The sequence below is a fragment of the Enhydra lutris genome, unplaced genomic scaffold, assembly GCF_002288905.1.
Source record: "Enhydra lutris kenyoni isolate GAN:26980312 unplaced genomic scaffold, ASM228890v2 scaffoldscaffold12, whole genome shotgun sequence".
Lineage (NCBI taxonomy): Eukaryota > Metazoa > Chordata > Mammalia > Carnivora > Mustelidae > Enhydra > Enhydra lutris.
In genome coordinates, this window is record NW_019154096.1 from 39,967,963 (window position 1) to 39,986,471 (window position 18,509).

At 47.2% G+C, this 18,509-nt stretch overlaps 1 protein-coding gene across 1 annotated transcript in view; it reads left to right on the plus strand.

Annotated features, from left to right (window-relative positions):
- The window catches only part of LOC111145192 (WDFY family member 4), a 293,576-nt gene that overhangs the window by 194,266 nt on the left and 80,801 nt on the right, over positions 1-18,509 (plus strand). The window contains exons 42-44 of the mRNA XM_022499912.1: positions 746-797; positions 5,014-5,180; positions 17,729-17,877. Of these exons, the coding sequence (XP_022355620.1) occupies positions 746-797; positions 5,014-5,180; positions 17,729-17,877 (368 nt within the window). The remainder of the gene's footprint in view (positions 1-745; positions 798-5,013; positions 5,181-17,728; positions 17,878-18,509) is intronic.

The following is an 18,509-nucleotide window of genomic DNA, read 5'->3' on the forward strand; positions in this document are numbered from 1 at the left end:
AGTGGAGATGGAGAAATCTGTTAATAGTTCTTTCATGTCCTCGTTGGACAATTCTGATTCAAGATATTATAGAGGGCAGCCTTCCAAACACTGGAATGCAAGACGTTTCCTTCCACATCCATCCTGAGATACAATGTTGAGCTTATTCTCTGCTCTGTAACCTCAGAATCTTTTACACTTTAAATCCTTTATAAAATGTAATGAAAAAAATTATATTCATTTATTCAGTAGACACTTGAATTTTTAATGTACTGTCAATAAACCTCTGGTTTTATGTAGTATTTTTCTCTCAATGCATTCCTTAGGAAGTGGAGGCAGGAAAAATAAGTAGCCTGCCTTCTGTGCTAGTGACAAAGTCAAAGCCTGGCTGGAAAACCTGGTCTCTGGTTTCTCAGGCTGCCCAGCCCCTGGTCCTGTGTCTAGTCCCCTCTCCGGGGTGGCCCATACCACAGACATCCGGGATGCTATTGAATCCCATTTTGGCATCATCTTTGGTAATTACTGTAAGTCCTACTTAATGGAAGATTGTGGGTTTTTGCGCCTTTGACTCGGGACCATCCATACGTGCATTTTATTGTGGTCCTTTAGGATTTAGGATCCCTCCCTTCTTGCTTCTAAGACTCCAGTAAATGAGTAATTCCAGGGGGTCACGTGTACGTGTGTGTGTTTTTGGGTCCGTGTGATAGGGTGGTGGTGGGCAGTAGTCTTCAGGATTTCATTTGTCTTTTCCCTGGTTTTATTTCAGGAAAACCAAGACAGAAATGGCAGTGTTTCCGAAACAAATGTTGAAAAGCAAGGTATTCCATTTATCAGTTTACCTGTTTTTCATTTGTAATTAAATCACATTTTGGTTTTATTTAATATGAAATTAATATTTTGGAAAAGGAAATGCTGCCAGTCTAAAGTAGATGGTGCTTACACTCTTTTCCTTACTGTGCTCTCCAGAGTGAGGAGGAACCTATTCCAGACCGTGACTTCCTGTTAGGTGAAAATTTTTATGTTAAGTGTGCAACAGTAAGAATTTTATCTTGTCCATTTACTGTATCAGAGAGACCTTAAAAGTGTCCCCAAGTAATACAAATACATGCTCAGTATGGGACCCAAAGTACATAGAAAGAAAATAAAATGTTTTAAAGTAAAAATGGGTAGAAGACATATTTAGTACTTTGTACACCGAATTCTGTTTATAAAAATGACAGCTACAATAGTCATTATTTCCCAGTCTAAAAAAAAATACTTTGAATCATTTTTGATGTTTACACTTACCCTTTATTTGTGTAATTTTCGTGGAGGAATTTGGTCGAGTTGACTTGCTGGAAATCCACGGTTTATTTTCAGAGGTCATTTGGCACGAACACATCCGAACACACATGCACACACACAAATACAACAGGCAGACACACACAGATGTATGCACTCTAGTCCAGATTGCATGTTTCTACCAGACCCTGCCTTTTGCTTCAAACACTGCCTGTCTGTGAGTTTCATTGTCTCCTGAGGTGCAGCTAGTGCCGTATCTTTAACCAAACAACAACTTCCGAGCACTGATCAAACTTGTCTCGTTTAGTGCCTAAGTACTGGATTCTGCATCGAGCCTTCTGTCTTGCCAGTCTGCAGTAACAGCGCCCAGTAGTGAGGGTGCTGGGCCCTGATCCCATGTTTGTTTTTTTATTATTACTATGTTATGTTAGTCACTATGCAGTACATCATTTGTTTTCGATGTACTGTTCCCTGATTCACTGTTTGCATATAACACCCAGTATTCCAGGCAATCCATGCCCTCCTTGATACCCATCACTGGGCTCACCCATACTCCCGATTCCCTCCCCTCTAAACTTTCCCAGGGTCCATAATCTCTCATGGTTCATCTCCCCCTGTGATTTCCCTTCCTTCATTTTTCCCTTCCTTCTCCTAATGTCCTCCATGCTATTCCTTATGCTCCACAAATAAGTGAAACCATATGATAATTGACTTTCTCTGCTTGATCCCATGTTGATTTGGGGGTCCCACTGTGGCACAGGACTTGGGATAATGTCATAATGCCATTTGCTTCTCTTCTCTTTACCCTAAGCCACACAACTCCAAGATCAGAGGGGGAATCTGCAGAGATTGTGTTGGTAGAAAGCATGCACTGATGTAGACTACGGTCGTGGGCTGCTGAGTCCTCTCATCCCCATACAAAGACCCCTGCCCTGAGTAGGGAGTTCAGCCAGGGAAGAAGAAGAAATGGCTTATGTTACGGTTCTCCCCTGTGCTTTCTTGGGAGCCTGTATCTCCGTGTTCTCTATGCACGGGGAAAAGCCTGTGGTGGCTGTTGCTGTAAGCAGCAGACACTTTCATTCATCCAATTGGGAGACTCCCAGGTGGGGAGGAGCTCAAAGAGGTGAGCAACTTAGTACAAAGAAAATGGCCCCTCAGCTTTGCAGTCATGTGGCATGCACCTGCCTGCTTTAGGCAAGTAGACATCTAGGACAGGGGAGGGGGAGAGCATGATCCAGAAATCATGCAGCTCTGTGCTGACCTGGTACCCAAATGTCTATGTCCAGAAGTGCATGCTTGGGAAATAAATCTAGGCGTGCACACGCATGATTGCAGCACAGTGCATTTATGGTAGAAATAGAAACTATCTGTGCCTCCAAAAAATTGGATATGGATTAGGTGATTATGAAAGAGCCACACAACAGAATATTATACAGCCATTTTAGGTGAGTTCAAAGAACTTATAATGAAATGAGAAAGTGCTTTGGGGTAAATACCCAGTAGTGCAATTGCAGGATCATAGGGAAGCTCTATTTTTAATTTCTTGAGGAATCTCCACACTGTTCTCCAAAGTGGCTGCACCAACTTGCATTCCCACCAATAGTGTAAGAGGGTTCCCCTTTCTCCACATCCCCTACAACACATGTTGTTTCCTGTCTTGCTAATTTTGGCCATTCTAACTGGTGTAAGGTGGTATCTCAATGTGGTTTTAATTTGAATCTCCCTGATGGCTAGTGATGATGAACATTTTTTCATGTGTCTGATAGCCATTTGTATGTCTTCATTGGAGAAGTGTCTGTTCACATCTTCTGCCCATTTTTTGATATGATTATCTGTTTTGTGTGTGTTGAGTTTGAGGAGTGCTTTATAGATACTGGATATCACCCTTTTGTCTGTACTGTCATTTGCAAATATCTGCTCCCATTCCATGGGTTGCCTCTTTGTTATCTTGACTGTTTCCTTTGCTGTGCAGAAGCTTTTGATTTTGATGAAGTCCCAAAAGTTTATTTTCGCTTTTGTTTCCTTTGCCTTTGGAGATTAAAAATAAATAAATAAATAAATAAATGTACTCTAAAATGTGTAATAGTATAGAAATCATGCAAAGTTCTTGGTATAATCTATGATGTACAACCTTTGATTATATTACTATAGATGATAATTAACTTAGGGACCACTAAAAATAAATTAAATAATCCTGTAGGTAAAGCAAGAAAGCTTACCAAATATTTGTAATATTTGTGAATAAATCTCCTTTTCATGTTTATGGAAGTCAGCAAAAGAATTGCAAGGACTTAGAGAAAGTGATAAAAGGAGATGTGTTTTAAAAGGGTGTTTTGAAATTGGAAACTCCCAAGTGTGTTTCTTATGTGAACATTATTTAATCGGGAACTATTTTGTTCCTCCTTATATAAGATTATAAGGAAATTAGAATGGCCCATGTACTTCTAGTACGATGATAAAGAATGAGCTACCTTAGTCAGATTTGATGAAAACTCATTCTTCTGAGAGTGAATTAGCAAAATTTAGCCAATAAATCTAAACATTTAAATTCTGTTATTAGTTGTGGCTAGCAGTTTTGTTTTTCTGTGTTCCAAGTTTTAAAATAATTACATTTTTTAAGTAAATGAAAAAAAAAGAAATGAGAAAGTGCTCATAATATAATCTCAAAAAAATTCTAGAGAAGATGGGGTGCATGGGTGGCTCAGTCTGCCTTCGGCTCAGGTCATAATCCCAGGATCCTGGGATCAAGTCACACATCGGGCTGTCTGCTCAGTGGGGAGTCTGCTTCTCCCTCTCCCTCTGCCCCCTCCCCTCTCCTTGCTCTCTTTTTCACTATCTCACTATCACACTATCTCAAAATAAATAAATAAAATCTTTTTAAAAATTCTAGAAAAGAAAAATTGTAGATGCAGCATAATTCCTATCATGTCAAAAAATCACATATGTGTGTTTATGTGTATGTCCACACATATATACATATACATCCAGAAAAGATATTAGAAGTAAAGAACCTAAATTGTAAACAGGGAGGAGAAAGAGACTTGGTTCAGATTCAGCCTCTCGCTCTTTGTGACCATGAGACAAGTAATTAGCCTCTTCCTCTTTTCCTCAATTGTGAAGGGAGTTTGAAATAGAATCTACAATCCAATAGAAGTAAATGAAAAAAATGTCATCAAAAGCATCCAGCCCAGAAAAAGAGCTTACTTTGTCAGAGCTGTGGTTATTAGCACTAGCTCTGGGTGCCTGAGTGATACTTGTTTTACTTCTCAAATATTTTAAGTTTATTCTCACAATTTCATGGTTTTCCAAGTTTTTTTTTTTTTTTAACACTTAGATCATAGTGTGTCCATAGTTAGGGGAAAAAAAACAACAACACTGTTTTAAAAGAATAAGGTAAAGTTCAGAAAAAAGAAAAAAAAAAAACAGATTCTAAGTGACCCTAAATGGAATTTCTCTACTGATTAATGAGGGTGGATTTTGAGGTGGTGCCCCACAGTCGCTCTGGAGCTGCAGCGTGCCAGACCTGGGACACCTTCCAGAGTGAATTAACCCAACAGTGTGTTGACCGTACCATGGGGTCAGGGGGTGATATCCACTTTCAGACACAGTGAGGGGCACGCTGAGAGCCACACCACTCACCTCCGCCCTGAAACCTCACGGTTTCTCTCCATAACTCATGCCCATGCTGTGCACCACCCCTCATGAGGTCAGGTGGCTTGTGCCAAAACCGTGTGTCCCTTTATGCTGCTGCAGATGAGCTGACACCAAAGGAAGCCGAGAGCGGGAGAGAGGAGGTGGCGGTGGACTGCACCCAGCTGACCTTCTTCCCTGCCTTACATGAAAGTCTGCACTCTGAAGACTTCTTGGAACTGTGTCGGGAAAGACAAGTTATTTTACAAGAGCTCCTTGATCACGAAAAGGTAATATAGTGCACCATGATTCTTCTTTAAAGGTTATCAGGCATGAGATCAAGCTTTCCTTATTCACATGGGAGGTGATGCTTCTCTTCAGTTAAAAAAATATGAGCAAAAAGAGCAAGCCTGCTTCTAAATTGGTGGGCCCAGAGCAAGGGGACAAATGGAAGCTGACAGACCTTGCATCGAGATGTTTAAAAGATATAAATCAAGGGGCACCTCGGTGGCTCAGTTGGTTAAGTGGCTGCCTTTGGCTCAGGTCACGATCCTGGGGTCCTGGGATCCAGCCCCATATCAGGCTCCTTGCTCCGCCAGGAACCTACTTGTCCCTTTGCCTGCCTCTCCCCCTGCTTGTGCTTGCTCTCTCTCTCTCTCTCCTCTTTCTCTCTGTGTCAAATAAATAAATAACATCTTTTAAAAAAAGATATAAATCAAGCTAATGCACTGTTATAAAATACCCTCTAACTTCCACACTAACCTTTATAATACCTGGAAGACCAGTTTCAGATTTAGAATTCTTGATCTTGTTTGGTTTGGCCCCCTGCAGGCTGTGCCTAGACTGCTCACCCTGCCACCAGCCTCCCCGGGCCACCATTCAGGCCTTGGGATGAGCACCCTTGCAGCCCTGGCACCCCTCAGCAGGGTGGACCTGGAGAAGATGAGTGCCTGGGCCAGGGGGCAGGTTGGGCAGTTAGCAGGGAAATCTGCAGTCTAGGTTGCCTGGATCGGGGTTGGAGGACCTATAGCATGGCCCCCTGCTATGACTGGACAAGGGCCAGAGGGATCCCTAAAGTATGGCTCCAGCAGAGAATTACTCTTACCCAAATCAAAGAAGGGTATGAAAGACGAAGCTTATGTCTTAGAGTAAACCAGACCTGAGCTCAAATCCCAACTTGGCAATATACTAAATTGTATGTTACTGAATATTTTGAGCCTCAATCTTTCTTATCTTTAATGAGAAGTGTAGAACAACCATTGCACAAAATTCTTGGAGGGGTAGAATGAAATAATGGAAGCAAAGAGACTTGCTCAGAACTGGGCACATGTGAAGTAGCCCATTAAAGACCAACTCTCTTCCCTTGCTAAAGCCTAGGTGGGTTAAGGGCCTCTGAGTCTCACCCATCAACCCTCTGTTCACAACGTAAGCAAAGGAGCTTGGCCAGCAGTTCTGAGGTGGGCAGGGTGGGACCCAGAGGCCATGCAGGGACTACACAGAGACGAATGTGTGAAAGCAGAGGGCTAGTTGGGTGGATGAGAGCAGATCCGAACTAAGACTCACCAAGGAAGCAGACTGGGTTTCCAAGAGAAGGTGCCCAGCTTAGCGAGCTTGTGAGGGGCATCAGCAGGTGCAGAAATGAAGGACATCCTTTCCAAGGCCAGGTTCCTTGCAGAGACTCCTGGGGGAGGGGGAGTTAAGCTGGGTTTGCTCCTTGCAGGGGCTGGATAAAAGGGGGCCAGCTTGAAGTACATTGCCAAATGGTCCCCAGCACTTTTATCAAGTTTCTTAGCTGCTTTCAGACTGGGGTCCCTGTTTAACCAATGCGGTCTTGTAACAACATCATCTTCTCTACACCTGCTTACCCCAAAGCTTTCAGGCACAGAGCACATGTCAGTCCCTATCACACCTCACTCATGACTTCGCTCTTGCTGGTGCATCTAATGTGCCCTGGCTAGCCAACTCTCTGAAGCCAATCTTGGCCACTTTCCCACTCTGGGATGTAGAGTACTTACAGTTTCCACTGCCCCTGCATCACTCCCTTGCTCCAGGCACACAGACTGACTTTCCCCACTTCACCTGTCTGCCTCTCTCCCTGCACTTATGCTCCTTAACAGAGGGGCTGCTGGGTACCTAACCTCAGGCATGCATGGAGGAGACATTCAGTAAACACTGATGAATGAAGGGCTGTGAAATTCATGTTCATTTTATTTTGATTATGGAAGTGAAGTGTGTCTGCTTCGTAAAATATTTACAGATCGAAATCAAAGCATGTACATGTATACCTATATATGACATATACACATACACATATGTATTTATATACTGTGTGCTATTCATGATACCAGCTGCTGAGGACTAACAGCTGGTAATGGTTTGGATTATCAATAGAGTATTGTGTTCATTTGAGAAATGCTTATCTAGTACATGCGTAATCAGTTGAAAAACAGCTCGGAGATTAATGTTTTCTTTCTATAAAAACTTTCCTCATACCCTTAAAAGCTTATATAAAGTGGTGATTCTTAGCAGGGGGCAGCTTGACCCCCAGGGCACATTTGCCAATATCTGGAGACTTTTTCAGGTTCATGAGTTGGCGGGGAAGGGATGCTATTGACCTCTGGTAGGCAGAGACCAGGGATGCTGCTAACGATCCTACAAAGCTCAGGGCAGTCCCACCCCCCACCAGAAAATAGTTATTCAGTCCAAAAGTGGCGGGAAGTGTAAGGTGGGAAACTGTGATAGGACGGATGCTTGTTAAGCAGCTGTCACGTTCAGCTATCCCCTCCTACTTTCCTGATAGGGTAAGGATATATTGGATTTTATGTGTCCATATTGGTTATTTTCATCATTTTGGTAAGAATATGTCAATGGCAATGCTTTGCTTTTGCTTGGCATATTGATTTTCTGTTGCTGCCATAACGAACTACCACGAATTTAGTGACTTAAAACAGCACATGTTTATTAAACGCAGATGTCCCCGCACAACATGGCTCCACCAGTCCTCTGCTTTGAGTCACACAGGGATGAAGGCAAGGTGTTGACAAAGCCATGTTCCTTTCAAGAGGTTCTGGAGGTAGATCCATTTTCAAGCTCATCCAGGTGTCGGCAGAATTTGGTCCAATGCTTCTATAAGACTGAGATCCCTGTTCCTTTGCTGCATGTCAGACAGGGATCATTCTCGGCTTCTAAAGGTCACCCACATCCCTTGCCTCGTGGCCCCCTCCTCTCTTCTCAAAGTCGGCTGCTGTGGGTCAAGTCCTCTTCCCCCTCAGACCTTGCTGGTCCCTTTCCTCCTGCCTTTCCCATCACATCTCTCCCACCAGCCAGCTCTTCTGCCCTCTTCTGCTGCTAAGGGCTCATGGCAGTACCTCGGACCCACCAGATCATCCAGGAAAATCTCCCTATTTTAAAGTCTGCTGATCTGTACCTAATTTCTTCTGTAGGTTCTTTCAGCAGCACCTAGGTTAGTGTCTGATGGGAACATCAGGGACGAGGTTCTTGGGAGACGTCTTTGGAATACTGCCTCCCAGTTAGTATCACTCAGGGTCCATATCCTACCTAATCCATGTCCTCCCCTTCCAAGGGGAGCTTCTGTGGGTGACCTCGTTTCCATGTACTTCCCAAGGCCAGCCTGGGGCTTCCAGCCCTAACTGGGCTGGGCAGAGGGCAACATCTAGAATTTACCATCACAGCCAAGAGCTAGTCTTAGCCCCAGTATTTACAACAGCTGGTTGACCTCGGTGACTGTCCTGATCTCGGAGAGCTTTATTTTTGCTGGTTGTCCTGCCTGGTGGCATTTCCCTCAAGGGTCCTATCGAAGTGCTGGGAGCCATAATCCTGAAACCCACAGGGGACTGATTTTGCCAGCCTCCAAGAGGCAGAACAGGACCAGGAAGAGACTGCTCTCCCAGCCTCCCCTGCCTTGTACTTAAACTTCAGTCTTTCTTGGTCTCCATGTCACACAGCAGGAAGCTGTCAGAAGCACCACATGTGGCTTGTTGTGGTAGCAGGGATCTCCAGGCTGTGCAGACAGGAGCCAGCTAAACCCAGCAGGGGCTGAGAGCAAGAGCAGTCCCGTTGGCACTTAGCACTTGGTGTATCCCGTTGCCTGCCTGGAGGGGACAGCCGGGGGGCAGGGAGTCCAGAAGAATGTCAGCTCCCTGGAAAGAGAGGCTGAACAGCTGTAAGGTCAAGGTGATCCTGCCATTGTGCAAAGACATTGGGTCTTTGCATAAATTGTTTTGATTCCCTCCGTTGTTGCTGGTTGCCTCTGGTTTCAGGGTCAGTTACAGGAGAGGTTGTTTCTGATTAAGCCTGTATCTCCCAGGATCGGTGGGAACAAACCACTGGGCATGCTTGCTCCCTGGAGAAGGAGGTGTGGGAGGTCTCAGCAGCCAGGGCCACACAGGGGCAGGCTCCTGATGGTGGGGCGTGGGGGGACAGTGTGGCTGCAGCCTGGGGTGCTCCTGCGAGGCAAGGTGCGCTGCCCATGTGAGTGCCTGGGCAAGATGTGAGACTCAAGCAGCCTGAGTGGGGCCGTTGTCTAGTGGATACGGTGGAGAATGGAGAATGACACTGAGAGTCAGAGAGGTGCCCACGAGAGACCTGCCTGCTGGGATGGGACCCCTGTGGAAGTTCCTGCACCCACCACCGAGTGTAATATTTTGTGAGAAAGAGGGAAGTTGCCGGGTTTGGGGCCTGGATTGGTATGTGGTGAAACAGAGGGAGACCCTGAATTTAAAGCACGCGGCCAGAGGGAGCATGAGGAAGCAGGCCGCAGGAGCCCAGAACATCCTGGGGCCGTGGAGCAGGTCCAGTCTAAGAGCTGCCCGTGGAGCAGGCCCTGGCTGATGGGGGTTGGGGGAGAGGGTGGACCCACCCTGACCTGCCCCCCTCCCTGCCCACCAAGTGCCTACCAAGCACTCTGCCCACTTGGCTGCCAACACCACGTGACACGTGGCTGTACTACAGCCCAGTTCCTGTGGTTTTGTGACAGGCAAGGAGAGGCTTGAGTTTGTCCTTGTCCTTTCCCTTCCTGACATGAAGCATTTGTGCTCGGAAAAGTCTGCTGAACTAGAGAACGAAGCTGTGTTGAGAGGCGCCCACAGGGACCCAGCCAGGGCTGCAAAGCTCAGGGAGGAGGCAGGCGGCCTGCAGCCACCACCTGGGCCTGCTCTCCAGTCCCTGGGGCCCTGGGTAGTGGGGAAGCACGGAGGGGCACAGCTGAGCAGGGGCTGGCTCCCACAGCGATCCACCAGCAGCGCCAGGGAGGCCAAGGCCAGCAGTCTGTGCTGGAGGGCAGCTGGGCACAGGACAAGCGCTCACACTAGCCTCACAGCCTCCTTTTCTCTTTGTTTGTCGCTGTTTTTGGCAAACATGTCACTAGCTGCATGTCTGGAGCTGTTGCTCTGCGGGTTTCCTGCAGCCCTTCATCTAGTCTCACGCTTATGAAGGTGGCTGTGTCACTTCCCTTTCCCAGGTGGTGACTGTCGGGTCTAGGATCCCTTGACTGGATCTGATCTCAGATCTGTGTTCCTGGAAAGCCGTGTGGATTTCCACTCTCTCCCAGCTCACCGTGTTGAGCAAGTTACACTAACTCCTCACTGCCCCATTCCCATACTGGGGCTCAGAGATGTTGGCTGCAGGCCCTGTTGTGCTTTTTCTGGTAAATCTTCTGGTGAGCAGTGGCCCAAGCAGGCAGGCCTCCTGGTCCCTCACTGCACACAGCACCTCTGCCCAGGACACAGTGTGCCAAGCGTGCACCAGCCCACCCAACTGCTCATGCCCTCACCCCTGGTCCACTGTGGCCTTCATCTCCCGTGTACTTTCCTGATTGTCAAGGACAGGAATTGGATGTTTGGGAAGGAGGGATTGTTGTATTGACCCTTGACCCATGAACATGTTCCAGCAAAAACAGAGGAAGTTTGCCCATGGCAGGTGGGTGTGTATATTTGGAAAGTTGGGGGATGGTGGTGGTGGTGGTATTTTCTGTCTTTCTCAGGCTGGCACATTCTGCCTGCATGGAGACATTTGTAGCCAGCACTGGTTGTAAGCTAGGGATTCCCCTAATTCATACATCTCCATTAGACTTTCAGGGTCTGTGCTTTTTCTGAATTTCTCAGAGAAGCCCAGCCATGACAGGAGTGTGGGGCGGGTGTTCAGCCATTCTCTGAGAACCTGCTGCTGACCAGCCATCATGTAAGCTAGACAGCCCGTGACAGGCCCCTGGTTTCTCCTCCCCCACCGCCACTGCAAGCGCTTTGCCAGAACAGGCTAGGAGTCTCTCCAGGTTGTAACCTCTTTCCAGGCTTCTGGGGGTGGGGGGGGGTCTGTCCCCACCAGAGGCCCCAGGGAGAAGCGGGAAAGCCTGAGGCTCCTGAGTGACAGCCACTTAACTCATGTCTTCATGCAGTGTGGGAGCGCTGATCGCCCCCCAGCAATACCTGGGACAGTAATTACTCTGCGCTATCTTTGCGTCATTGATTAATGATCCCCAGAACCCCAAACACATTTCTCTGCAAATAGCTCCATCTGACATGAGAAGCAGTATATTCAGTGCATGTTAATTGTGGGCCTAAGTCAACCCCTATGCTGTTGGGGGCGATCCTCTGTACCCCGCCACCTAAGCTGCTCTTAGAGCCGAGTCTCCCCTTGGCAAAATGGGTTTCCAGAGTCCAGTCCAGAGTCAGAACTCAAGTGACAGTTGATTTCACTGTTGCTGTTCTCTTTAAGTACATGAAAAACTAAAATTATTTTTTATACAAACTCAGTGTATCATATTAACTTGAGGTTGCTTGCAAGGAATCAGGTCAAAGGGAGTTATTTTTGCTCTGGACAGCAGAGAGCAGCATCAAGCTCTTCCCAGGTATTTTAAGATGAGGCCATTTCTGGAAAGTGAAGAAGTGTGTTAACCTGTGTAGGTGGTACCTTCCGGTGTAGGTGAATGGCCAGGACTGACTTTCGAAGATGCAGACTGTGTATGTCCCTACTTAACACCTTCAATGACTCTATTTGGCTTCCTTTGTGCTCCAGGCCACTCCCAAGCTGACCCTGCACTTCCCTGGGCTTGTCTCCCTGACCCTTATGTGCACACACACACACACACACACTCACACCTGACTTCTGACTCTATTTGTATACAACTACTTACAAACATGTACAGACATGTCCAGCCAGTTTAAGACTTTGTATCTTGGAATGCTTCTCCCGGGTTTTATCCTCTTTACTCCTAATTCCACCTTTGGGGACGCCTCCTTGGGGACCACTTCTATGATGTCAGCGCTGCCTCCTCTCTCACCCCTGTATGGGCCAGACAGCCCCCTCTGTGTCCTGAGTGCCTGTACCCCGCCCCCCAACCACACCATGCTGCGACAGTTGATACTCTCTCTCGTTAGACCATGAGCATGGTCAAGGTGTCTTGTCTGCCTCTGTGCCTAACAGTGCATGGGACACACACCGAATATTCAGTGTGGATCTAGTCAAAGAATGCACGAACGAATGAATGAGTTATGAGCAATATGCGGATGGGAGACGAGATCTCATCTTTCATATCCTCGCTGGTGTCCAGAGTCAGTTTCTCGAAGTATGGTCTTTGAGACCCGCATCGGAATCATCCAGGCTGCTTATTAAAATGCAGATTCCAGGTCCCATTCTGTACCTGCTGCCCCAGAACATCTGGGAATGTGGCCTGGGAATATGAACGTTAGCAAGCTGCCCAGGTGATTCTCATTCATTCTCTTTGAATAAGTGCCCAAGATCCCCAAGTCCAGGTTTTACAATTTCCAGAGCTACTCTAGCTAGAAATGTGCTCTGGTTTCAGTCAACCACCAATGAGCAATCCTTAGTAAAGGCAGCTTCCCTGGACTCTGTGTTTTGAACAGTCCTCAGTAGGTTTCCCTTACATTGGTGCAATCTCTGTCCTTTCCATCTGCTCTGGTCTGAACCGGCAGTGAGAGGCTGAGAGGCTCAGCCGTTCGCAGGCTTGTCTGCGGAAGTGGCACGTGCAGACAGGCAGGTGGCGTCCCCGCTCCTTGTCTCTGCCTGAAAAGACGAGCTGCTGTAACAGACCCATGCATTCTATTTCTTCTCATATTTGCCTAATTTATATAAAAATAGTATCTCTTTATTGTTTCTTGATACATTTTCTGATCACTAACATGACCAAATGCTCCATTTAAAAGTGATCGAGATGCCAGAGTTCACACGTAGCCAACATAAATGGAATTTATATAGTCTCTCTCCTTATTATACTTAACTTTTTCATGGCAATTGGTACATTTTTGAAAAGTTAAAATACTTATTCCATATGCCAGTAGAACAGAATGCATCGATAGCAGGGTGTAGGCAAGCAGAAGAATACAGTGTACACAGCACCTCTGTTCTGGGTATCTCATTGGATGGCTCTGCATCTCACTTTTTCTGCTCATTGAATTAGGGCATTGCACTGACTTGCAGACTAATAATGCTGGAAGAACTTCAGAGGGGCTCCAGCCGACCTTCCCCTTTTGCAGATGTGCACACTAAAGCCTGACTGTAGGAGAACATGATGGCAAGGGGCTGCCATGGGATGTCCCAGCCAATTGTTGCCCCTGTAGCTTCAGCTCTGGGATTTCGGGATTCCCAGCCAACCTGTTCCTTAACATGCACGGGGCCAGGTGTGGCCACATACTTCGTGATCCACCTGCCAGAAGTGATGATACATCATCTAGCTGACCTCAAAACAATTCTACTTCTGAAGCAGAAGATCCTTTCTTTTTAAAGTGATCAGTAGAATCACGGCTTGAGGGAATTCTTAACCATGAGTAAACTTGGGAGGCAGCCCTCCCAGGGCTAATTTAAATGGAAGAGCAGGTAAGAGTTCACTTAGGTTCATTTTTTAGTTTTTAAAATGCCATTCTTTTCCAGCAGAATCAATTCTTAAGCTATTAACCCAGCTCTCACCAGACATTTTTCTCGTGGTTTGGTTTATTCTGGTTGTTACTTAATTCTCCCCAAAGGAAAACACCAGGGGCTTGTAGGAATGTGCTCCAGCCCCCGCTATGGGCACCACAGAAGGTGGGTGAGGGTGGGGCTTCACAGGGAAGGGGGGGCTTGGAGGTATACAGGCTGGGCTGGTGCCGGGGCTGTCCCTGCCCCACTGTGTGACCTTGAGGATGAGGTCTCCTCCGTACAAAGGGATAAGAGGAAAAGTTTTAACAGGCTGGTGTCACTGCCTCCTGATGGTGCTGGTGGGATTGTAAGTTGGTGCCACCTTACAGAGAAGGAGTCCAGCAACAGAGGAAAATTTAAGATACCCACACCCTTGATCTGCAGTCCCACTTCTAGGAATACAACCTTCAACCCACCATCCTGCGTGTTCCAAGTGACCTATGTCCAGGGATGCCCACCGCAGCATCACCTGTAATGTCCAGACATTTGAAAACAGCCTGAATCCATAGGTGAATTGGACAAATAAGTCTGGTACATCTTTGCAAAGAAATACTCTGTACCTATTAATAAGTGTGAGGCCACTCTCTAAAAAGGGATTTGGAAAAAAAAAAGGGGGGGATTTGGAAGGACCTCCAAGGTGGGCCATTTGAAGGAAAAAACGAGATGCAGAACAGTGAGCATATGGATATGCTGTATGTATAAAACAGAAAGGGCATATAAACATCTAATGTATTCTCTGAATCTCTTTGTGTGGATAGTGGATACATTGTAGGAGGCGTCCAACTTTTCCCAACCCTTAGACTCTCCAGCTAGGCTGGAGAATTAAGTTGACAGAAGACAGACCGACAGGATCATACAGATTTTACTTATAGGTATGTGAGAGTCTTTCTTCACAGGAAAATGAAGAACCCAAAGGGGTTGGGCCTAAGGGCTTAAGTTGAACAAAGTGTAGTCATTGTGAAAAAGTACCCAAAGTATACAGGGAGGCTGAAGGGAGGTTTGCCCAACTGGGTTTATTTGTACAATTTTCTCTAGGTCTGACCTGTCTCAGGTGCTGAGAATGTTCTTTTCCTCCTAATAGAAGGAGGACATTTTTCACCTGGGAGTTTTATCTCCTGCTTCCACCTCCCCAAAAAATAAAATAAAGGGGGGTGGTAAACCAGAGTGCCCTTCCTGTACCTGCTGTTTTTTGAGTGTCTTTGACTCAAAATAGTCATAGCAAAGTGGCATATTTGGTGGGGGGGGCTCATCTGCTCTCCTTCAATACAATAAAGTGGTGATGGTGCTTGTCTTTGGAGAAGGCTTTCGGGGAAGCAGGAGGGCTCCACTCAAATGCCTAACTCCCAAAGTAGACCTGCTCCTCAGTCGTTTCTATTATTATTGGTATTACCGGTTTTGCAGTTGTCTGGTACAGTTCTTGTTCATTCCACCCCTTCTTGCTTAGATCCCCCACTTCTCTCCTTCCTCCCACTTGTCGCAGAGTGCCTCCACACCCCAAGCCATCTTTCTTACAGTGGTCCACAGAAATAGCCACATGACTGATCACGTTCCCTCCACTCTTGGCTCTTTCTGATCTACTCTGCACCCAGCAGCCAGGGTCCCCTTTCAGAAACGACCCCTCCCACGGCTTCCTGTTGCAATGAGCATAGAGCCCGCTGGCCTCACCAAGACATCCCAAGCATCCCCACCCCAGGATCTAAGCATGCCTACTTCTCAACTCCATCTCTGCTACTGTGACCTATTTTCTGCTCCCCAGATCTGCCTTTCCTGCCTCTAAGCTCTGTATTGAATGCTCTTTTCTCCTCAAATGCTCTCTGAGTTTTCCATGGCTGCCCCATTTCCATCCATCAGGTCTTAGAGTTTGTCTAAAATATTGTCCCTTCTAAGCTTTTCTCTTCCTTACTGTGATCACCCTAGTTTTCCTCTCTCAGCATATATCACAGTTTGCTATAGTTTATTGGCTGACATGCATCCTTACTATCTGTCTCCCCCCCGGATTTTAAGCCCCTGAGGGTAAGGTTCTTGTTTATCTTGTCCATCCCTCTATCTCTGAAGCCCAGCTCAGGGCCCGGCATGTAGTAGGAGCTGAGTGCTAACTTTTGAAAAGATGACTGTCTGGATGAATGAACAAATTTGGAAATGAGTCCACGGGGAACTCCGGCTCTACAGGGGGCATGAGGGCTAGCTTCTCTGACAAAGTGGGTGCAGGAGAGGCCAGGGGAACCAGCTGCCTTCAGGAGGCTCGGGTTTTAGGTACCACGGCTCTTGGCTAGTCCCTGCTTAGGAAAAATAGTTCAGAGATGACTGTGGGCAATGCTTATCTTGGAACAAAAAATCCTTGGCACATCTTCACTTTCCGGCCTTGGCCCTGACAACTGATTCCATTAGATGCACCAGTTGGAAAACCTGCTTTCCAGATTCCATCAGTGTAGTCCCAGTATTGTTCCCAACAGTGAGCAGGGGGCTTAACGTTAATTACAGGCTCTGCCACTTACTAGGTGACCGATCTTTGGTAAGACTCTTATCTCTGGGACTTTTTTTTTTCCCTCCCCAATAGTAAAACCTCCCATCCCTGATTGTAAGAATTATATTGGTTAGCATGTGTAAAATGTTTACAGTGGTTGTATGTTAGATAGTAAACAAACAAACAAAAAAATCAGTTCCTCGGGCGCCTGGGTGGCTCAGTGGGTTAAAGCCTCTGCCTTTGGCTCAGGTCATGATCCCAGAGTCCTGGGATCAAGTCCCGCATTGGGCTCTCTCCTCAGTGGGGAACCTGCTTCCTCCTCTCTCTCTGCCTGTCTCTCTGCCTATTTGTGATCTCTGTCTGTCAAATAAATAAATAAAAATCTTTAAAAAAAAAAATCAGTTCCTCTTTTGTGTAACTGGAATTAGCACAGAATTACTCTGAGAAAATGTTGGCCTTGGCCTTACTCTTAGTCCGTTTGGGGTCCTGTCATCTAGAATTCATTGATTCCCTCACTTGTTCAGGGATTTATTCCATGTAAACAACCACTGAGTCCTTACTTCATGAGGAAATCCAGGTCATACCAAGACACAGGTCAGACTCCCTGGGAAGCCAGCTATGGGCCAGAGATGTGCACGAGGGACATTCCCTGGGAGTGACAGTCACAGGGTCATGCAGAGGGAGAAGTGCAACTCTGATGCCTCAGGTGATGCCATGAGAGCGGGAGGTGTGGGGTGGGACTGGGGCACATGGTGACTCTTCTTACCCTGCAGGGACCAGTTGTTGGGTAGAGACTGCCACTAGGAAGGGCGCGTGCCCTGCAGCCGGGCTTTCTCGTTAGCACCAGTGATTGTGGAAAGCTGCCAGAATTTCCAGCCACTGAGAGAATGAACTTGAGTATGAAAGGAGGGATCTGGGGGAGCACGTGCCTCCTTTGTGTACATCTGGACTAGCCTTGGCCTTGCAGAGGCAGCAGGGCCAGTCTTACACTTGTGGTTCTGGACAGGCATGTTCCAGTCCTGGTGCAGCCACTTAGCTAGCCCCCCAACAAGCCCCATCACCTGTGTCACGGAGGGATGCCTGGTACCCTGAAAACCCTCCCTGCTGTTAACTACAGAAGTTTTGCTTGGTTGTGGAGGGGTTTAAAGTGAGAGGACAATGGTCAGTGTGCTCTGTACAGCCATAAATACTCACCCACATTTCTTGGTAGGGGTGGGGGTGGCCATGGGTAATTCAAATAACAAGACAGTGGTTTTGGTGGAGAAGGGCCGCTGAGACTGCGATGAGCCGGGCAGCTCTCAGGCAGTGGCTCTGTCCCTCGAACAAGGAGCTGCTCTCACCTCCAGACCCTCAGTGGGCACCTGCTCGCTACCCTCATGCCCTCTGTAGGACTGATGGGCATGCTTCACACGCACACAGACTGACTCTGGCACTGTCTCCCTCCAGGTGACACAGAAGTACTCCCTGGTGATCGTGCAGGGCCATCTGGTCTCCGAAGGGGTCCTACTCTTCGGCCATCAGCACTTCTACATCTGCGAGAACTTCACGCTCTCTCCCGTGGGGGATGTCTACTGTACGCGCCACTGCTTATCCAAGTGAGTTCCCGACTTCTCCCGCAGACTCTTTGCAGAGCCTCGACTTCCTTCGTGGCCACCGCTACTCCTACCCCTCCCACCTTGGTGTTATTGTGGGCTTCGCTTTGGGCCTGAAACTGAACCATGAGAAAAAGCAGAAGAACCTTAAGACATGGGCATCCCTGACCGTGGTTTCCCAAAGCTAAAATCCGGTGTGGGTAACAAGAAGGCAGCTCCTTATGCTTCATGAGACACGGAATGCATGAGGGGGATACAAGACAATGGGGCTCTGTTCTTAGGTTGTTTGGGTAACTGGAGCCAGTCCCACCAGCTCATTCATTCAGCGGCTTGTTGACTGGCCATGCTGCGGGAAGCACCACACTCTTCCCCTCATGCTGAGTGAGGCACACGAGGGCACATGGCAGCACAAGTAGGTGCTTTTGGAAAGACTTTGGAGTGCACTGTTTTCATGGGACAGAATATAGGTCATGGGAGGACTCTTCTGGGCTCACAGTTGAGGAAATGAGGCTAGTGTGCTGAGCGAGAGCCCCTGGAAGACATGGGCTGAGATCTGGGTTTGGAAGGATGGATGAGATTTGGGTAGAAATTTGAAGAGTCATTTTTTTATACCGACTAGTACCAGAAGTCTTTGG